This window comes from Euprymna scolopes, chromosome 42, assembly GCF_053919585.1.
Source record: "Euprymna scolopes isolate OS-2025 chromosome 42, ASM5391958v1, whole genome shotgun sequence".
NCBI classification, from domain to species: domain Eukaryota; kingdom Metazoa; phylum Mollusca; class Cephalopoda; order Sepiida; family Sepiolidae; genus Euprymna; species Euprymna scolopes.
Window position 1 is genome coordinate 49,206,509 of NC_136523.1, and position 15,980 is coordinate 49,222,488.

Genomic DNA, 15,980 nt, shown 5'->3' on the forward strand with positions numbered 1-15,980 from the left:
TTCGAATCGAGTTTCGCTTTTTTTTATACCGAAAAACGAATGCAACACGTGCAGATCTGAAAATGTCGAATAATTAACGTTTCAAAATCGGGCAAATTAAATAGAGAGGCGACCACCGTTGTTAAGTCATAGATATTATCATTTAGACGTGATATAAAAAGTGTTAAAAATGAGCGACGGCCTCGAGAATCCGCCGGAAAATAGCCTTTTGAAGACATACACAAAAAATGAACACACATACATTTTCGCTTTTATATATATAGATGGTTTGAATTGATGTTTAAAATACAAAAGTTAAGTATAGTGGTTCCATTGTTCTCTAAACAGAAACATTCATTTCAAACACGCCACTATCATATTATTGGTTTTATATGTTGAGCCTTTCAACTTGTGTGGTAATAAAACTTCTCAAATACACTTGTGATGTTAGGCTGTGTAAGGTGTTAACTTAGGGCAAAATTGCTAGCTCCTTCTTTCATCAGATTATTTCGATTATCGATTCCTATCGAAGAGATTCCGATACAAAACCTATATAAGAACTCTGCTAGGCAGATAAAGTACCTTCGTGTAGAATTTCATAAAAATCGACCCAGTTGTTTTTGAGTCCATAGGGAACGAACTCACAAAGTTCCTTTTATATAATAACTAGCGGGGTACCCGGCATTGATCAACAGAGCCTTAAAAAAATGTTTTTAAAAAGAATTGACCAACCCCCTAAAAAAATGTAAATAGTAGCAAGTACCTGCGTGCAAGCGCAAAAAAAAAAAAAAAAAAAAAAAAGTAGTAGGCAGGCAGGCTCGAACCTGTAACGCTAAAAAGAAAAAAAAAAGCCAACTGTTTTGTCAGCGCACCCACTGTGACATACGACGCTGTTCAAATTAAGGTTAGTCATTGCAAGCCATATGATGACTTCGCAAAAATTTCAGTGAAAAAAAACGACCCCTCCTTGTAGAAAACATCTGAGACGTTCAGCTTCTAAATTGGCAGACATACAAACACATACATACATATGCACATTTTGCCTTTTAAATATTAGAAGAAGATAGATGAGATATATTTTTGAACTATAAATCCAAACATAATTTAGTAGCATTCTATTCTCTATCTATATAAAAGCCAAGTACGTCCAAGGATGGAATACTGCTGCCATATCTGGGCAGGAGCTGCTAAAAACAGCCTATTCTGCCTTGACAGAGTACAAAATAGACTTTGTGGCTTAGTGGGGATGCCCTTTTCTCTACCTTGCAACCTCTCTCCCACAGAAGAGACGTTGCGAGCCTTTCCTTGTTTTTTCGTTATTTCCATGGCAGGTGCTCATCTGAACTCCAATCTCTGGTTCCCCCCCCCTTGCCAATCTTTCATGAAAAACACCCGTCTAGCCGAATCCACTGTGAAAAATTTCCCCCACTCTTTATCTGTGCCTAAATCAAAACGTGGATTCCATGAACAAAGCTTCTTTCTTAGAACTGCACGCCTGTGGAACTCTGTTCCGTCTGCCTGCTTCCCACCGAACTACAACTTGGATGTCTTCAAGTCCAACGTTAACAAATTCCTAATGAACTGCCCACTTAAGTAAACACTTCATCAAATCTCCACACTAACATAATGTACTTGCAATAGTGGCTTCCGGGCCTTGATAAGTGATGACCACTGTGTAAAACAAAAAAAAAAAGCAGGGAGAAACCTCCTGTCTCTCATTTTAGTTGTAACTTTAATGTCCGTCTGATCGCTATCCAGTTTCTTTAGTCGTTTTAATTGTAACTCCCATCCTTTCTCAGTTTTTCATCATCTTTCTAATTTACACATTGGTTTTTTTTTTTTTTTGTTTTTTTTTGCTTATCAGTTTCTTTATTTTGCTTTCTTTCTATCAATTCTCTCTTTTCTCATCTTTTTCCAGCTATCTAAATGAATAAAGAGAATATGAGAGTGTATGAGGAAGCTGTTTCCTATTGCTTTTTTTTTTTCTTCTTTCATCTCTCCAACCCTCTTCCCCTCCCTCCATCTCCTCTTTCTTTCAGTCTCTCTGTATCCTCTTTCCACATCTCCTCCTTCCATCCTCTTTTTTTCTCTCACTTCATCCCTATCTCTGTCTCCTCCCTCAAACTCTCCTGTTATCTCCTCCTTCCATCTATTCTTATTACACTTTCCTCTCTCCTCTCCTTATACTCCCTTCATAAATCATAATCTCTTTATTTTTTCTATTTCTCCCAGAAAAATGCTGAACTCTCTATCAATCCTTCCTCCTTCCCTCCCCTTTTATTATCTCTGCTTTCTCTTACTCCATCCCAATGGCTGTCTGTCTCCTTCAAACTCTCCCTTGATCATCTCCTCTCCCCCTCTCTACACTTGTTACAATTTTTCTCTCTCCTCTTCTTCTTCCTTCGTAAAATCATAATCTCTCTCTTTCTTTTTCTATTTCTCCCACAGAGATGCTCAACGCAAACGAAAGGTGAAAGAAATTTATTCCCAAATGGAAGAACAAGAAGCCGATTTTAAAGAAATCAAACGGAAGAAAGAAAAAGAATCACAGAAAATGCAAAGAGAAAAATAATTGAAAAAATGTTAATAAATTTTTTTTTATCAAATTCTTTTTATTTTTGTGCTTTTTTTTTTTTTCTTAGATTTTGTTTTTTCCCAATTCTAGGGAAATTTATTTTTCTACGTAGTCGCCACCATTCTCGATACACTTTTACCAACTTTGGTCATAAAAGTCCGAAATGGGCTTTGTCATTCACATTTCTGCTGCTACTCTGAAATCGATGAACCCATCTCCTAACTATGCTGATATCAACTGTATCAGCTTCATAAACGTTTAACAGGTACTGGTGAATGTTGATTGGTTAAATTTTTTTTTTTCTGGATGGGGAAATTCAATGATGCATCTCTGCTTTTGACACATGTCCATGACAGGGTTTGCTTTGTCTCAGTCTCATACCATTAATATCTGCAAAAGCTGAAACTTACAGGTCATGAAAATGTCCCTTTGTGTTGGCATCTCCCTGCATGGTTGCATCAGTAGTCGGAAAAAGCTGACGGGAAAAACTGGCAGAGTCAAAATATTGAAAATAAAAATGTAAAACAAGAAAATACTTTCTGGAAGTGTAAAAAAAAATTTTTCAATGAAAACTTTTTAAATCATTTTTTTTTTTTTTAAAGACAAAAACATGGAAACAACTATGAAAGAAAACATTTCTTTTTGTTTCAAGCAAAGTATTTTTTTTAAGAGTCTCTCTGACAATCATCCGAAAGGGAAGAATGAGCAGTTATCAGCAATGGAGTTCTCAAGAGCACATGGCAGAGAATCAGAAGAATTGGCCTGCAGAGGAGTATTCTGTAGCTGTTGGTTCTCCAGCTTATGATCAATCTCTGCCTACAAACTGCTTGATCTATCACCCAATGAAGATATGTGGCATAGGGAGACAGTCGTTTCTCATCCATTATTGAAACGTACATGATCATAGTTCCCTAACTATGATCATAGGGTTCAAGTACATCAACAATTTCAACTAGGGCTCATATTTGCTCCCACATACATGTTGCAGATTTAGCGTTTTTTAGCCACCTAGGAATGGAATCTCCAGTGGAAAAACATTCATGGAGAGTACAATTAGTGGATGTGAACAGTAACAAACAAATATTGTGGGGTGCTACATCTAGTACCCTCTCCCAATTAGTAATAGGAAGATTTCTCGACAGTAGAGAGAAACTCAGTTTGCCAGATGATTCATTACATCTCTCCACTTGTCCATTACCTTGAGGATTGAAGGCAGTTGTTCGACTTGTAGCAATACCCTGAGAAAGGAAGACAATCGGAGTGTGGAAAAGAAGGATTTCCAAATATAGAGAATGGGCTAATCAGGAGTTCCCAGGCACTTGCAGCTGAAGCATCGGCATAAGGGAAAGCAAAAGGAAAATGAGAGTATTCATCAATCACAGTCAGTATAGAGCAATTGCAGGAATTTGAAATAACGGGCTCTTTAAGTCCACACTTATTCTTTCAAATGATTAACTGTTTTTATGAGTCTGGAGTGGCAATTTTAAGGAACCTAGGTTTGGCTTTAGAACAGACCCTGCAGGCTTTTATAACTGCTCTCACATTTTCCGCAGATTCTTGCTTCTAACGAAATGTAGCATTCTGGTTGGCATAAGCCTGAGTGCAAGGGCAAGGAGGTGTCGGACAAGACGTCTGCAGCAGCATTTTGTTTCCCAGGACAAGAAACAATGTTGTCGCTAAAATAGACAATTTCTAACTTCCATCTCAACATTGTTAAAGTTGGAGTTATCAAACTTGGTGGCCATCTTCTATATATTTAGTTATGTCCCTTGTCTCCAGTGGATATTCAATATAAACAGTAACCCGTGTTTATCCTATGTCGTGGGAAGTACTAAGTGTATTCTTTCGTGTGACAGATATTATATCTGTTCAACTAACGTTGAAACACAATTGAAAGAAACATGCTGTTCTTTACGAAACCGCCACCTATTTTGCAAAGTGAAGAAATGTACACTAATGGGGAACAAGACATATATGGTCTATCCTCATGGATTTACCTAACAAAAAACAGGGCCCAGCAGTGATTCTGTTATTGTCATAAAACATACGAGAATGTGTTCAGCAATTAAACATCACCGATATCGGCTAAACTGACGGATTAAAAATAATTACGGACAAGTTGGACGAGATATATTTAAGGGATAAAAACAAAATAGCACACATATTCTAGGAATTTTACAAAAAAAGCTGCTGGAATAAACATAAACGCCTTTTTGGTGCGTTATGAATTCTTGTACCAGAAATTACATAAATATGGAATTTCTCTGCTGGAAGGAGTCCAAGCAATTTTTGTTTTAAATGCAGTGAATGTATCGGAAGAAAACGAAAAATTAACAAGGACAACATGTGGAAGTTTGACTTATACAGCAATGAAGGATACTTTTTAAAAAAGAAAGTGTTTTCCGATATTTCTTCATTGGAATACAAAACAGTTCCCATTATCAAGGAAGAAATTGAAACTGTAAATTTCAATCGGAACTGAAGTAAAAGGGAACAAAAATTCTACCGAGGAAATAAAACAAATTCAACGAACAGACAAGGTAGGACAATACGTTGTTTCAAATGCAGTTCTATTAGACATTTTGCCAGAGACTGTACTAGTTTTAGTCCTAGAAATATTAACACTGTTGTGGATTCAGACCATGTACACATCTCATTAATTAATTCTGAGTTCTGTTATCGAACATTAATAAATGATTCTAATATAAAAGTGTCCAATCTTGTAAAAGAGACACTGGGTGTTGCAATGTTAGATTCTGCAGTGCTAGAACTGTTACCGTAGAACTTTGGTTTAATGTATTTTTTGGTACATTAAACGATCGAGATAAGCAGTTAGTGAAGACTTAAATCCAAGAGAACATTTTGTTTTGGTGATGGAGAGGAGGTAAAGACAATTAAAGCAGTTAAATTTCCAGTAACCATAGGAGGCGTAAAAGGTGTTAGATACATAAATTTACTCTTGTCATAATCAATGAAAACTGCTGGCATGAAACTAGATTTTAGAAGTGACAGTTGTAAGATTTTAGGCAGATATATACAAGTTAGAAAAGCATTTCATCCAAGGCATGAAAATTGTTAAACAAAATGTATTTACTATAGGCTTTAAAAACAAAGGTACAAGATTCAATTTGAAATTTGTTTATCTTCAAAGTGTACTTTTATAAATTTTACAAAGTATAAAAATTTAATACCTTACTTTGTAAAATTTATAAAAGTGCATTTGAAGATAAATAAATTTCAAATTGAATCTTGTATCTTTATTTTTAAAGCCGAAATACATTTTGTTTAACAATTTTCATGCCTTGAATGAAATGCTTTTCTAACTTGTATCTTTTTAAGATTATATTTTATTTAATTTATCAATTTGGATTTAAAAAAAGATGAATGTGGTTTTGTATGTATTTATAAAAACTCTCCTACTCTCTATTTCAGATTGTATTTCTCCTCACACTATTACTCATTTTTTGCAACCCCTCTTTGTATTATTACAGGTCTGAATATTCTCTCTGTTTCGGTTTGTAATTCTCCTCACACCACAGCTCTTTTTTGCAACTCCCTCTTTGTCACACATGTCTGAATAATAAGAAAATCTGAATTTTTTTAACAAAAACTTTAAAATAACTTTTTTAGATTAAATTTTTTTTAAACTTCTTTCAGAATAGAAAATCTTTACAAATTAATAAGGAACATATTTCATATAGGTTTCATTAAAAATATTCAGTACATAACGAGAAAAATAGAGATGAAAATTTCAAAAGGAGCGTATAATTGGTTACGGTCAATAGTAGTCCTCGCTAGCGAAAGACTTTGTTATTCTATTATTATTTAAAACATTTTGTGTCCTGCGCGTTTGCGCGAGGACTAATAAAATATAAAATTGCAAAAGACAATTTCTGGACATTATAGTCTCCCATTGACAAATATGCTTTTGCAGGCTGAAAAGTCACCAAACTTTGTGTTAGATTGTGAAGCCTTAAAAAAATGCTCTAGAATGGAGAAAAGAACGAAGGTTAATAAATTACATAAACAGTTTGCTCATGCACCAAAAGAGAAATTGGTATCATTGGTGAGAGGCAGTAGGGCCTTTCATGGTAAGGAGTTTGAGTTTCTGGCTCTTATTAAGGATGTCTGTGATTCGTGTTCAGTTTGTTTAAAGCTTAGAAGACCTCTTCTTTGTCTGGTGGTGGGATTGGCTCTTGGAAATTGGTTTAATGACAATGTATGTATGGACTTTAAAGAATTCAGACATAAAAAAAAAATGCTGGATTTTACACCTAATTGGTGCATCCACTAGGTACTCTGCTGCTAGGCTGATTTAAACCAAGAAAAGTGAAGAAATTATTTGCAACATATTTTTAATGTGGATAGCATATTTTGGAGTTTCCAAAAGCATCTTGAGTGATAATGGGGGAGACTTTAATAACGATGGTTACAGATAGATGAATGAAAAACTGAATATTGAAACCTACACTACAGCCGCTGAAAGTCCATTCAGTAATGCACTGTGAAACGTCACAACTTAATATTGGCTGAAACAATGGAGAAAACATTGGAACATGAGAAATGTGAACCAGAAATAACTTTGGCTTGGGCTGTTAGTGCCAAAAATGCTCTTCAAAATCATTCCGAACATAATGAGCTTGTTTTTGGATCCAATATAAATACGCCATCAGTTACCCACATTAGATGCTGCAACAACCAGTGGTATCGTTAGAATAAATATAAATGCTTTACATTCTGCCAGAAAAAGGTTAATGAAGACTAAATTAAGTGAAAAAAATTCGGAGAGCACTGCGATTTGGTATATGACATTATGCGGATGAATGATTTGTGACAGGGGACAGCGTTTACTATAGAAGACAAAACTATAAAGAATGGCATGGCCCTGCCAAAGTTTTAGGTAAAGAGGGTCAATGTGTATTGATGCGACATGGAGGAGCATTCTACAGGATGCATCCATGTCGCTTGATGAAGATGAACAAAGGGCCTTGGAAGGTCAAGGAATAAAGAAAATACAATTCCCTTAAATGAGATGAAGGAAGTCTTAGAAGATGAAGATGAAGATGAAAATTCCAATAGTAACAGGAAGAAACTGAAAGACAATACTACAAGGCCGAGGGAAGGGAAAATAATGGAATATAAAATTATTGGAAGTAATGAGTGAAAAAAGGAAAGATTATGAGTCCACAACCAAAATCAACTGGAAATTATGGCTATTAGCAGAATATAGAACCAGCTGCAGAAAATGGATATCCAGTGTATATCAATTGGGATAAGGTTTGATCGGTGATGAGAACTTCCTCAAGTAACAGGAGATCATGAAGAACATGTTTTCCTTACAACTGAACAAAAACAAGCAAAAGATGTGATTGATGCAAAGGTTGGTTGGTTGTTTTTGTTTTACGGCATATCAACCTCTTTCCGGGTTATTTAATGCCGAATCCAAAGATTCGGAAGAAAAAAAAAATTTTTAATAGAATATATTTGTTGTTTTCAAGTCGGTTTCTATTTAACCCATAGTTGGGACCCTAATAGTCAGAGTGGACCTGGGAGCAATGGTAATTAAGGGGTGGCTCCACACTCCCCAAAGCCCGCAAGCTGGGACCTCACCATCGGATATAGTTTAAGGTCATATCCCGGACCAAATTGATTGATGCAAAGGAAAAAGAAATAAAAAACATGAAAACTCATGAACTGCATGAATGTGTCCCTAACATATGTAAAAAATGCATATCAATAAGATTGGTGATAACAGAAAAAGTTAAGAATAACAAAAAGATAAAGAAGGCTCGTCTTGTATAGCACGTGGTTAGGAAGAAAATTCACATAACCTAAAACTTTCCAAGCTTAGTGATTCTTTAGCTGCTAAGGATGCTAATATGGCTGGGATAATTTGTTTTTAGACTTTAAGATACTCAAGTCTGTTTTAATAGGTTTATTGTAAGTATTCTTTTTTTTTAATGAAGTTAGAACTGATAAAGAGCCTGAACATATTATAAACTTGTTTGCTTGATCAGCGCTTATGATATTTAGGGCCAGGTGTATGCTTTGAAAGTTTTTGGTCTTTCAACTTATTTTAAAGAGTTTATTTAGATGGAAGATTTGTCAGGTAGGCGTTTTGGGATTTTTTTATTTACTGATAAATAACAGAACTTCCAGCTATTTTTTTTTGGTTTTAGTTCCGTCGATATAAATATGTTCATAATCTGGATAGTCTTGAAGAATGTTGTGTAATTTTTCCATAAAGATGGGTTTGATTGTATTGGTTGTGTGGTGTTTGGAGAGGTTTAATAATATACTAGTAGGTTTTGTTTGCTCAGCGTGGATGTTTGAGTCTAGAAGACTTGTGGATTTGGGAGATGTTAATTTTGGCTTCTTTTTTCTTTCATGCAGAGACACTAAAGCTTGATTGCTTTTTCTTTTTTTTTTTTTGTGGGAGGCTGGAAATAGAGTTTGGTGTCTGGAGTGAAACTCTGGTATATAGGGTTTGAGGTGTAAGATGCGAGTTTTATGTAGTATTGGAGGGTTAATTTTGTCCAGAACATCTGTCAGGTAGGCGTTTTTGGATTTTTCTTTACTGATAAATAGCAACAGTCAGGGGTTAAATTCGTAAACAGAGAAGGGTTAGGTATGTTTTAAATAGCAGTCAGTCTACAAACAGTGAGAGGGGGAAAGAGTTCTTCAAAAGGCATGGATGGCAACATTTAATGCTACTAAGACAGAAGTTCCTTTTCTTCAAACATTATAAAAAACCTTTCCAACGGCACGAATAATAACATGCTAGCTGAGAGCTCATCATTTAAACTACTAGGCCTAACATTCACAGGCAACATGAATTGGAACAAGTATATAGAAGACATTGCCAAGGTTGCTGCAAAGAAGGTGAGCCCCCTCTACCACACTAGAAAACTAACATCATGAGGGAAATTAGACGAACCCAATTCATATATATGAATTTAGGAAAACTCGTCTCCGGAAAACTCGACCCCTTTTGCTAGGTAGGAAAACTGGTCCCTTATTGAATAAATATCGATTGAAAACACATTTTATGACTGTTCTTGAAAAATTTTTTTTTTCAAGCAATAGTTAAAAATATTTTTTTTAAATATTATGGGGGTGCATAGTCTCTTAAAAACAATATCTCCTTCAAGAACGGTAATAAAATGTGTTTTCAATCGATATTTATTCAACAAGAGACCAGTTTGCCTACCTAGCAAAAAGGGTTGATTTTTCCGGGTACGAGTTCTCTGGACACCATATATATATATATATATATATATATATTGTAGTAATTTTTTTTATTTACCAGAACTCAATGTGAAGGGATGAAACGATGGAATTCTGTGTAGCGGTGGTTGCCAAGGCTGCTGCAAAGAAGGTGAGCTTTCTCTACCACGCTAGAAAACTAACTTCATGAAGGAAGCAAGACGGACCCAATTCAAATATATATATATATATTGTAGTAATTTTTTTTTATTTACCAGAACTCAATGTGAAGGGATGAAACGATGGAATTCAATGTGCCGGTCGTTCAAGCAAGAAATCCGTAATTGCTTGATCGACTGACTCAATAGTGTCAGTTTGTTGTTCACTCATGTGGATTGGACGAGACAACATTTGCATAGAATCAGGCGATTATAAAAACACTCTATAGTCGATCCATGTAGTTAATTAGTCAGTTTTAGTTTGTTCGTTCACTGAAGATCCGATGGAAGAATGTTGACTTAAAAATTTATGCGCGAGAATGATACTACTGCATTAGTCGGGCATAAGCAATAGCTTCATATTATTGTACTGTCTTCCATTCAAAATTAGAGATAACACAATGTCTGAGAGTAAAGACGAATGAAAACTACCATCGAAATCCTCTCAGAACTTGGTGTGGTAACCAAGTAAAGCTCTTTACTCTATCAAGATGGATGAAATTTTCAGAGCTCCCCCCTCCCTCCCTCCCAGTATCGATGAGTATCCTCATAGGCTTCCTCTTCATTTTTCCCATAAGGACGAACGAGATAGACTCTTCGAAAAAGCACATAAAGAAAGTAAATTAGCAACAAGAGACTTACCATAGTCTATAGCAACCGGCATCAGTGATCTTCAGATTCATTTCAAAATGCCCCTCCTTTTTACAATTCTTACATATTGAATTTTTGGCAGAGCATCTCACCCTGTCATGTTTCGGGTTTCCACAAAAGAAATATTTCAGTCCAGAGCAGGCCGCTACTGTGAGTTGCTCAATGCACACCAACTGGTCAATCACTACTTCTGTTTTTGCCAGGGACACAGAGGCAGTCAGGGAGTCCAATTTGGTGTATGAAGTTAGCTGTCTTTGAGCCGTTTCAAGTGTGAGAACCTGGTCATATGTCAATCAATCAAGCCTTGTTTTTTGTCTGATGTGGGACGACGAAATCCCATTTATAAATGCATCCCTGATGTATTTATATCTTGATTGTGTTGCTGTCACATTCTGAAAATCACATTCCTTGCATATTACATTAAAGACAATCTGTTTTAATAAATAGCTCTAAGTTTTTAATGAAAATTAGTAAATAGAATTGTTTTAAGTATTCTGTTGAGGAATATTATATCAAGTTGACTCATTTAATTTACATTCAATTTAATTTATTATTAACTAGCGGGGGTACCCGGCGTTGCCCGAGTGTTTGTTTCCGGGACGGGGGGGAGTTTTAAAAAATGTTATGGTAGGTAAGTAGGAAGGATCAAACCCGGAGTCATGAGTAAAAGTAGGAAAATAAAGTGTGAAAAAAAACAAAAAAAAAACATTTGCAACGTTAACAGTTCGGCCACCAAGAAAAGTCCATTCCAGTTGTTTAGGAAAAAAAAAACAAAAAAAAAAAACGACTATGGTAGGTCGGCGCGAACGTGAAAATATAATGTGAATTGTCCAGCACGCTAACCACTACGCCACAGAGCACTGCAGCTTAGTTTAGTGATTTTAAATAATTTCACATGAAAGAACTACGAAGCCAAACCGGTGTTCTCTTCTCAACTGTTCCTTGTGAACGATCCCCAAACGGTGTTAAGTGGTGGCAGGGGGAGGAGGAATTTATGAGAGAGAAAATATTTTACCACTTCCATTGATCTTAACCGATTTTGGCCGTGACTTCTCAGCAGAAAAAGTATAGAAATCTAAGATTATCGAGGAATTTGAGAAATAATAAGCCTATAACACATCTCAGATATTGTTCTGCCGTTTGTGCATAATATATTTGCATGAAATATCTTGATTTTTAATCCTATTAATGTCAAAATCAGACGGGGAAAAAATGAGTTCATTTTATTTATATAGAGATTATTATAACCAACTGCTGCATATAAAAACAGAAGTTTTCATTTAACCTATGAGTTATTTCCCTTTAAGCTATGAGATTTTATTTTCCTATTTGAATTTTATAGATGACTATGTTCTATGCTTACAAAAATCCTAAGTAAACTTTCAGGAAAATGTTTAAATGTTGCATTTATTTCTAATGATCTTTTCAGATGCTACAACCCTATACATGGAAAACTCAGTTAATAGTTCACCTGTGTCATATAACAAATAAACACACATTTTACACAGCACACTTTTTATAATAAAATCGTATTGTTGCTTGTTTGTTTTTTCATAATTTGATTAATATAAAAAAAAAAGGTACACCGTTTCATAGACTTTCTCAGCTTTCAATATATTGTAATTAGTACTGTATGATTTCAATATATTGTAATTAGTACTGTATGATTTCAATATATTCTATTTATGCAAAAGTAATCAACGTTCAAGAGGTTATCACATTTGAATATTACCTAAAAAAAAAAAAAAAAAAATTGTTTTAATAATTAGCTTCAGTGTTTTTATGGAAATTAGTAATAGAGTTGTGTTTATTATTCTATTTAGAAATATCATATAAAGTTAATTTATTTAGTTTATTTTTAATTATTATTATAACCAAGATGAGCTCTGCTTCAAAGCGGAAGTTTTCATTTAACCTATGAGTCATTTCCTTTTAAGCCATGAGATTTTATTTTCCTGTTTGAATTTCATAGATAAAGATGGATATGTTTTATGCTTCCAAAAATCCAAAATGTAGTCAACTTTCAGGAAAGTCTTAATAACTTGGGATATTTCGTGTATCTTAAATAATATGCGACTAAACCCCCACCTGGCAATATATATTTTTTATCTGGCAATGCTGGGTATGTACAGCTAATAATAATAATAATAATCTATATATTAATACCATTGTGCCTTTAGTGTATGTATGTATGTCATGGTCTCCAGATTATAAATTATCTGATCAGGAGATCCTATTTATTAAAAAGTAGAATAGAAAGTGATAACATACTACGAACATTAAATTAGCGTATAGACATATTTTATGTTCGTAACATGTTATCGCTTTCTATCCTATTTTTTTAATAAACCGGATCTCTCGATCACTGAAGACGCATAAAATAAATGTTGCTTTCGGGCCGTATGTGTAACTGGAATATACCTTCTGGGTCTTCTGGCTAGGATCCAAGGGTAGTATCTGTTCTGCCTAAAGATGGTATAATGATATTGTGGGGGTTTCTGTCCGCACCAGGCGTCCATACAATGGAAATATGTCACAGACTCCTATAAGGATATTGGAGATAAACCGTAATAACCAGGTATATTCTGACACTACATTAACCAGATTACTTAGATAAATACTTTTACAGTTTTAACAAAAAGGCTACGATAATATTGTGGGTTCTCTATTCATGTTGAACGTCCACAAAATGCACAGCAGCAATATATTACATATGAAAGATGCTGCTGTGGAATTTCCACATGTCCTGCTAGTAAAAATAATAATACATATGGCCTTTTGGTTAGGAACAAAGTGTAGTATCTGTTCTGATACTACTGTAGTGTAGTATCTGTTCTGATAATAATACATATGGCCTTTTGTAGTGTAGTATCTGTTCTGATACTACTGTAGTGTAGTATCTGTTCTGATAATAATAAATATGGCCTTTTGAAGTGTAGTATCTGTTCTGATACTACTGTAGTGTAGTATCTGTTCTGATAATAATACATATGGCCTTTTCAAGTGTAGTATCTGTTCTGATACTACTGTAGTGTAGTATCTGTTCTGATAATAATACATATGGCCTTTTGTAGTGTAGTATCTGTTCTGATACTACTGTAGTGTAGTATCTGTTCTGATAATACATATGGCCTTTTGAAGTGTAGTATCTGTTCTGATACTACTGTAGTGTAGTATCTGTTCTGATAATACATATGGCCTTTTGAAGTGTAGTATCTGTTCTGATACTACTGTAGTGTAGTATCTGTTCTGATAATACATATGGCCTTTTGAAGTGTAGTATCTGTTCTGATACTACTGTAGTGTAGTATCTGTTCTGATAATAATACATATGGCCTTTTGAAGTGTAGTATCTGTTCTGATACTACTGTAGTGTAGTATCTGTTCTGATAATACATATGGCCTTTTGAAGTGTAGTATCTGTTCTGATACTACTGTAGTGTAGTATCTGCTCTGATAATAATACATATGGCCTTTTGAAGTGTAGTATCTGTTCTGATACTACGCTTCCCCTTTTTTGTCCTTGATCAGTGGAGGAGAAATCCTTCATGACTGAGATAATTTTTATTTTTGTTCCTATCCAGAGTGCCCCTTTTTGGGGAGCCGGATTTTCCCCACATTAAAAACCGACCTTGTGTCCAATTCTGTCCTTGTGGGGAGGCAAGTAAATAGGAATAATAATACAGAATTATTTTCGAAAACAGTAGAGGCATCTCTCTGTTAGCATCTGGCAAAATGTACTCGTATGATTTATGCTAATCTGTCTTCTGATTTATGACACTGATGATATTACCAGAAATGCAATGTTAAACCTGGCGTAAGAGGAGCATAACTGACGTATTTTTCGTTGCTTGATAGCTTTTAAAACAAAAAAAAAAAGATGCATGGAGCAAAACTGCAGCAATGATTAACTGTACTTTATTATATACTAGCAGGGCACATGTCCCGACATTGCCTGGGGAAATATAAAACAATCCTTCAACTATAACTAGCAAGCTGCCCAGCATTACCCAGTCATAAAATATGCTTAAATATGATATTTTGATTAATGCAGATTTCGTATTTATTATCATACTAGCGTGGGTGCCTGGCATTGCCCGGGTGTTTGGAGGTGTGTGTTGAGCAAAAAAAAAAAAAAAAAAAGTAGTAGTAGGCAGGCAGGCTTGAACCCGTGCTACAGAGGGGGAAAAGAATGTGAAAAAAAAAACGTGACGTCTTTGCTGTTGTGTCCATCACCAAACCGGAAGTGACAAATGTTTAAATTAAGGCAAGTCAATCGAAAAGAGGGGATGATTTTTGGAAATATGGGCAAAAAAAGCGACCCCTACCTGTAGAAAATTGCCCAGTTGAGGGTGAAGAAATCAATATTTTTAGCCAATTTGTCGTACGAAAGGTCGAGCCTCTAAAATGATACCGATCTCGTGAAAATCCGTTGCCTCTGTCGAAAGTTTTAAGCAAACATACATACATTACATACATTTAAACAGACAGGTGAGATTTATATTATAGACTAGCCTGCATGCCCGGCGTTGCCCGGATGTTTGGAGGTGTGTGTTGAGCAAAAAAAAAAAAAAAAAAAAAAAAAGTGGTAGTTGGCAGGCAGGCTCGAACCCATACTGCAAAGGAGAAAAAGAATGTGAAAAAAAAATGTGATGTGTTTGCTGTTGCACCCATCGCCAAACCTCTGAACACCGGGTATTTGGAGGTGTAAAAGAATAAAAAAAAGGGTTAGTAGGGAGGGAGGCTCGAGCCCGTGATGAACCCGAAGGTGGAAAAGAAAGTGAAAGAAAATGTGAGATCTTACCGTTACAAGGCCATAGGAAGTGAAAAGTGTTCAAATTTAGCAATGTCAATCAAAAACGTGACTTGCTAGCAGGTGCAGAAACGAATGTTGGCTGAAGGCCAGTTCAGCTTTCCGCAGTTTCATTTATTTGTTTCATCTATGATGTTGGGGAAACGAAGCTCCTCCGAAAAAGGGGGAGCTCTCAAATGAACAGCAATTTTTTTGATATGATGGGTATTCTCCACATTGATCAAAGTTGATTGCCTTCAAGACGTGCTGGCCATGAAGACCAGTGAGCTACTTCGATTCGGATCACTTTCGTTTTATTTATACGAAAGAGGCACTCGCTTAAAATAAATGTAGAGATGACAATCGTTCACAAATCGTAGATATTACAATCTAGGGAGTATATAAAAAAGTTCTGAAATATAGTAATACCCCCCCCCCTGAGAACCCCAGCAAAAAAAGCCATTGCTGGACATACAAAAGCGTGCGCAGCCATTTTGCCTTATCTATCTATCTATATATATATATATATATATATATATATATATATATACTTGTACTT

The 15,980-nt window shown here is 35.3% G+C and overlaps 2 protein-coding genes across 2 annotated transcripts in view; one reads left to right on the forward strand and one right to left on the reverse strand.

Annotated features, from left to right (window-relative positions):
* Positions 1–2,590, forward strand: part of LOC145267100 (nucleolar protein 14-like) — a 139,865-nt gene extending 137,275 nt beyond the window's left edge. The window contains exon 23 of the mRNA XM_080123103.1: positions 2,428–2,590. Within this exon, the coding sequence (XP_079979229.1) occupies positions 2,428–2,551 (124 nt within the window). The 3' untranslated portion in view covers positions 2,552–2,590. The remainder of the gene's footprint in view (positions 1–2,427) is intronic.
* A 279-nt stretch (positions 2,591–2,869) lies between these two features.
* Positions 2,870–15,980, reverse strand: part of LOC145267101 (E3 ubiquitin-protein transferase MAEA-like) — a 981,197-nt gene continuing 968,086 nt past the window's right edge. Inside the window, exon 9 of the mRNA XM_080123106.1 lies at positions 2,870–3,042. Within this exon, the coding sequence (XP_079979232.1) occupies positions 3,013–3,042 (30 nt within the window). The 3' untranslated portion in view covers positions 2,870–3,012. The remainder of the gene's footprint in view (positions 3,043–15,980) is intronic.